General features: G+C 42.4%; 1 protein-coding gene across 1 annotated transcript in view; it reads left to right on the plus strand.

Moving 5' to 3' along the window:
• Positions 1–5,732, plus strand: part of LOC104963507 (SPT6 homolog, histone chaperone and transcription elongation factor) — an 8,400-nt gene extending 2,668 nt beyond the window's left edge. Inside the window, exons 7-20 of the mRNA XM_010792467.1 lie at positions 842–1,009; positions 1,108–1,235; positions 1,365–1,572; positions 1,742–1,889; positions 2,092–2,234; positions 2,333–2,473; positions 3,253–3,448; positions 3,616–3,761; positions 3,835–3,927; positions 4,058–4,165; positions 4,299–4,423; positions 4,998–5,110; positions 5,197–5,274; positions 5,368–5,732. Coding sequence (XP_010790769.1) covers positions 842–1,009; positions 1,108–1,235; positions 1,365–1,572; positions 1,742–1,889; positions 2,092–2,234; positions 2,333–2,473; positions 3,253–3,448; positions 3,616–3,761; positions 3,835–3,927; positions 4,058–4,165; positions 4,299–4,423; positions 4,998–5,110; positions 5,197–5,274; positions 5,368–5,717 — 2,145 coding nt within the window. The 3' untranslated portion in view covers positions 5,718–5,732. The remainder of the gene's footprint in view (positions 1–841; positions 1,010–1,107; positions 1,236–1,364; positions 1,573–1,741; positions 1,890–2,091; positions 2,235–2,332; positions 2,474–3,252; positions 3,449–3,615; positions 3,762–3,834; positions 3,928–4,057; positions 4,166–4,298; positions 4,424–4,997; positions 5,111–5,196; positions 5,275–5,367) is intronic.
• The last annotated feature ends 410 nt before the right edge of the window (positions 5,733–6,142 follow it).

Raw genomic sequence — 6,142 nt, forward strand, 5'->3', positions numbered from 1 at the left:
TTGAAGCGGTGGAGAGACAATGCACAGTTTTACCCACTGCCCAAAGCATATCTCTCTGTCCCAGCAACATCAGTACCAAGCAAGAGAGTTTTTTCCACAGCAGGGGATATTGTAAACGCCCAAACATCCCAGCTTCTACCTGGAAATGTGGACATGCTCATATTCCTAAAAGATAACCTTGATGATGCTGAGTGAGTGAGTGAGTGAGTGAGTGAGTGAGTGAGTGAGTTTGTGAGTTTGAGTTGAGTTACTTGAAAAACTAAAGTGAAACTTGATTTATTCTATTGCAGGGTCTGATTATTATATTGTTGACACTTTAAAATACTACTATCCTACTAAAATGCTGTACAAATCAGATTTATTATTTAATAAAGAAATTTAAAAAATGTTTTAAAAAAAATGCACATCTTTTTCCTTTTATTTTTCAATATCGCGATAAATATCGTACTGTGGACTTTTTATCGCGATATTATCGTACCGTGAGTTTTTGGTATCGTTACATATGATAGGTTAAGATCAAAAGTTGTACTACTGAGCAAGCTACCTGGAACTTTGACCTGCTGCCAAGATAAAGTGATGAACACATTAAAGCATAAATAATTATAATACAATAATATAACATAATATTATTCTGAAATTGCCAATGAGAACATTTTGTGTGTTTAAATGATTATACTGGCTCTTATACTACTATAATGCACGACTTCCTTTAAACAGTATCTCTACACTGTGTGTTTTTACTAAAGTCAAATATATGAGTACTTCCTGAACTACTACCCATTCTCCAAACTACTTACAAAGCCACTTTCTGAAACTGTCTTTTTCCGTCTTTGCTTCTCAGGAACAAGTGGTGAAGGAAGATCTGCTCTGTGCTCTTTACTTTGAATTCATTAACCGTGTGAATGAGGTCGGAGTGGATGTGAACAAGTGCATCGCCCACCCTCACACCCAGAGCCTGGTGCAGTTTGTCTGTGGTCTGGGGCCGAGGAAGGGCTCCCAGCTGCTGAAGGTACATCTTTGTGATGCTCTCATTCATTGTGTCGTATATTAATGTACAGCGCCGTTTCCACTAACCTGATCATCCTCATGGTCCTTGTATCTCTGCAGATTCTGAAGCAGAACAACACTCGTCTGGAAAACCGAACCCAGCTGGTCACGATGAGTCACATGGGACCCAAGGTGTTCATCAACTGTGCTGGTTTCATCAAGATCGACACGGCGTCGCTCGGAGACAGGTTGGCTTCTTTTTCAGGAGTCTTTCACTGAGATTATTATACTGATCTCAGGAAAGGCTGTGAATGATCTACCTATGAGCCCCGTTGTGAGGTTGTTCTAAATAATTTCTTATATCAAACCTTCCACAGTACGGACTCCTACATCGAGGTCCTGGATGGGTCTCGTGTTCACCCTGAGACGTACGAGTGGGCTCGTAAGATGGCCGTGGACGCTCTCGAGTACGATGAATCGGCAGAAGATGCCAACCCAGCCGGAGCTCTGGAGGAGATCTTGGAAAACCCAGAACGTCTGAAAGATCTGGACCTGGACGCCTTCGCCGAAGAGCTTGAGAGACAGGTCAGTGTGGCTTTTACCCCGTCAATATTAAGTTATAAATAGAAAAGAAACAAGATGAAAGCTTCACACAAATAAATAATAACAGCTGTATACATGTAATCACTATGTATGCCTTTCACCTACAAAGATATATGACATCATTCTTTTTTCTTTGTTTTTCCCCCTGTAGGGTTATGGCAACAAGGGCATTACTCTGTATGATATCCGTGCAGAGCTGAGCTGCAGGTACAAGGATCTGAGAGTCGCCTACAGGGTCCCCAACACCGAGGAGGTCTTCAACCTGCTCACCAAGGACACCCCAGAGACCTTTTATATTGGTAATACACACCACACTGAAAGCCATTTATATCATGAAGGAAATGTCACCAAAGATGAAAAAGACATTATATTCCTAACTATAAACACTCAGTGCCTAACACAGGACTTTTATAAAAGGAGTGATGTTGCTATGATACCAGTGGCTGTAGAATAGCAGCTCCGTCGGCCTGTGGTTGATGTTTTGCCTTCTTTTTCTTTCAGGTAAGCTGATCACCAGTATAGTAACTGGTATCGCTCACCGGCGGCCTCAGGGAGAGAGCTACGACCAGGCCATCAGAAACGACTCCACCGGGCTGTGGCAGTGTCCTTTCTGCCAGCAGGACAACTTCCCCGAACTCAGCGAGGTACCAGGCACAGGAGTGTTTCTTCTTTTGAGCAGTTAATGGTTCAAACAGCTGAGAGTCTGGCATCTAAACACCATCTTGTTATGTCCCCGCTTCAGGTTTGGAATCACTTTGACAGCGGTTCGTGTCCAGGTCAGGCCATCGGGGTGCGGTCCAGATTAGATAACGGCGTCCAGGGGTTCATTCCCACAAAGTTCCTCAGTGACAAAACGGTCAAACACCCCGAGGAGAGGGTCAAGGTGAGGCGTTGTTGTTATTTGTTGTGCTTTGCTGATGCTTCAAACTATATTTCCGTATTCTTTTAAATAAATTCCCCCCAAGAAAATGTATATATTGCTTATAAGCCGCTTTCTCACCAAGTCCTTGGCGTAGTTCCCAGCACTTAGTACCCCCATGGAACTAAGAGCCGGTCGCGTTCACACCGGAATAAGTCCCTGAGGGAAGATTATGCAAATGAAGCAGCTGAAGTCACTTCTTCTTCTTCTGCTTTGGGTTTACTGGCAGGCCGCAAACAACTTCACGGCATATACTGCCACCCGAAGTCCCCGGCCCAAAGTCCCCGGAGTTGGGACTGGCTTCAGTAGAAGCTGCTGGGACTCCCAGCAGCTTCTACTGAAGCGTTCCGAGCCAGAACACCTACACCTCCTCATCTCCACCGCTCCCATGTTTTTTTTGTGTTGCCATAAGTTAGTCTCTCCGTTTGTGCGCGGGGCTAATGCCAGCAAATACAATGGCGGCTTCACACCAGTTAAAACTTTTCGGAGTTTTACGGTCCGTGGTTTGCAATCCGCTCTAGTTGGACCAAAAAGGGGGGAAAGTTCACATGAACTAAGTTCTCTTTTTGGTGTGAGCGCAAAATCCCAGGAACTATCGGAACTAAACGGGAAAAGTACTCCGGTGTGAAAGCGCCTATAGTTATCAGTTGGTTCCTGGCTATTTCTGTCCTTCCTGTCTTGTTTCCATCTATCGTCGCACATATATAACACTGAATGGCTCCCCTTCCCTTCTCCTCCCTTAGGTGGGTATGACGGTTCACTGCCGCATCATGAAAATCGACATTGAGAAATTCAGCGTGGACCTCACATGCCGCACCTCCGATCTGATGGACAAGGCCAATGAGTGGAAGCTTCCCAAGGACAGCTACTATGACTTTGACAAAGAGACTGAAGACCAAAAGCAGGAAGAGGACCTCAAAAAGAAACAGCAGCGAACACGTGAGTATAATAACAGAATTAGTCAAAGTTGTTTGAATCAAAACGGCTAATGACACGCTGCGTTGTGCTACTCTTGCTAGCTGTTTTGTCTCGTATTACAACTTGTTTACCCAACAACATTTACATCCACACCTCTGCCCTTATACCATTTTTCTTTTCCTCTGCAGCATATATAAAGCGTGTGATCGCCCATCCCAACTTCCACAATATCAGTTTCAACCAGGCGGAGAAAATGATGGAGACCCTGGACCAAGGAGACCTGATCATCAGACCCAGCAGCAAGGGAGAGAACCACCTCACGGTTACCTGGAAGGTAGGAGAGGAAGGAACAGAAAAAGGTGTCGGAAAACCACATGACCCGGGCTGACTGTGATGTGTGTTTTTAGGTGGCTGATGGCATCTACCAGCATGTGGATGTGAGGGAAGAAGGCAAAGAGAACGCATTCAGCTTAGGACACACTCTCTGGATCAACTCTGAGGTAAGAGTTTTTCTCCAGTCATTTTTTTTAAGCCTTCTCTTGTGCTTCATAATCAAACCTTATACACTGCGGGACATATGTGTTGTTGTGGTTGCTGCATGTTTTTTAAAGTATATTGCATTCTCTGCAGGAGTTTGAAGATCTGGATGAAATCAGTGCTCGGTACATTCAACCAATGGCGTCATTTGCCCGAGATCTCCTGGGGCATAAGTACTTTCAGGAATTGGGGAGCAAGGATGTAAGTTATATACTGATTTATTTTTATATCATTTAAACTGTTCATAACACGAACAACTCCATTTACTTTGCATGTTATTGCCATAAGTTGCACCTCTTATATCTTCTTTTATCTTTTTCTCTCTCTCCAATAGAAAATGGAGGAGTTGTTGGTCAAGACGAAGAGGGAGAAGCCTACTTTTATTCCATACTTTCTATCGGTATGTAAAGAGCTCCCGGGGAAATTCATCCTGGGCTACCAGCCTCGAGGAAAACCAAGGTGAGCAGATTATACTATATTTAGGTTTTCTGATGATACCCTGTATGAAGCCATGAGTAGAACATGTTGAATAAAAAAGCTGTACTGATTTCAACATTATCCATTTTTTTTTTTAATAACTTTTTTTGGATGTTGCTTCCTTTTTCTCAAAGCAGCATAACCTGACAATAACGTCAAAGAAATTGTAAATGATATCTCAATGTCTCAACTGATAGGTCCATAACTACTACATAAGCTCTAATCTAAATCTGTAATAAAGGGATCCTAAAAAGTATGAAAAGATATAGAGTTTGCACTTTTTTTCAAGGTTTGGATAAGTATAAAAGAAATGAAGAAAAATGTGTTTAAAGACTAATGATCTGATTTTGTTCTCTAAATATAAAATTCTGGAAAAAGATGATGAAACAAGCAGTGTATTCTTTAATGCCGTTTTGAAATGTCATGATGTTGAAAGTGAGGCAGGGAGTATGGCGTGCGACATTTAAAAAAAAAAAAAAAAAAGATACTACTTTGATGAACAACAAGGTTTCCATACTAGGAGAACTAAAGGTCAACATCTGTTCCTCCTGTCCAGGGTTGAGTATGTGACCATCACCCCGGATGGCTTCCGGTACCGCTCACAGGTTTTCCCCACAGTGAACGGGTTATTCCGCTGGTTTAAGGACCATTACCAAGAGCCTGTGCCAGGTATGGAAGCACTCCTCCCAATGTTTATTGTACCACAAATAAAGGATGTGGTTGGTTCCTATCTAACGTTTTCTTCTCCATCAAAGGCGTCACTCCCAGCAACAGCAGCAGAACAAGGACTCCTGCGTCCCTGAACGCCACCCCAGCAAATATCAACATCGCAGGTGAGTCCCGCTCTTCTCCACACACACAGATATTCAGCATGAGTGGAGTTGTAGGACATTTAACCATCTCCTCATTTATTCCCTTCTCCCTAGACTTGACGCGAGCTGTCAACTCCCTCCCACGCAACATGACCTCTCAGATGTTCAATGCCATCGCCGCGGTTACAGGCCAGAACCAGAACCCCAACACCACCCCCGCTCAGTGGGGCTCCAGCCAGTACGGATACGGTGGCAGCACAGGGGGAGGAGGGGGGAGCTCCTCTGCGTACCATGTGAGTGCAGCTGCTCATATTCAACTACTGTGGAAGCAGACAAGCTGTTTCAGGGATTGTATTCAGGCTCACACGATAATACAAAGTTCTTCTCTTGTTCAATCCTTTATAAACCCTAGGTGCCTACATGATACAAAATATGGATACATAAGGACTTGCTGTTATGGTTAAGGGAGAATTAGTAAAAATACAGTTCAGAAAACACCAAACCATCTGTTAAACACAATTTTTTTTAAATATTGATAAGATTTATTAAGAACGTGTAAAACAATAATACAAATAATAAACAAGATTATTATGATACTGTACACACTTAAGCAGTGTCACATTGATAAACAAAAATATAATTGACTTACAAATTCTATATAATCAAATGATCTACCGAATTACATAATCCGAAAAGGGGTGGGAAGAAGTTTACACTTATTTGATCCCATCCCTTCTACCAAAAACTAAATTATTAACATTTCTTCTTTTTATCTTTATTTTGTATTCCATCTAATTACCTGACTCAAATCAATATGAGCAAGTTAAATACCAATATCATGTTTGAGAAAGAATTTGCAACTTCAACTGAATTTACATGTTTCCCTAAA

The sequence above is a fragment of the Notothenia coriiceps genome, unplaced genomic scaffold (genome assembly GCF_000735185.1).
Source record: "Notothenia coriiceps isolate Sejong01 unplaced genomic scaffold, NC01 NC01_scaffold00000092, whole genome shotgun sequence".
Lineage (NCBI taxonomy): Eukaryota > Metazoa > Chordata > Actinopteri > Perciformes > Nototheniidae > Notothenia > Notothenia coriiceps.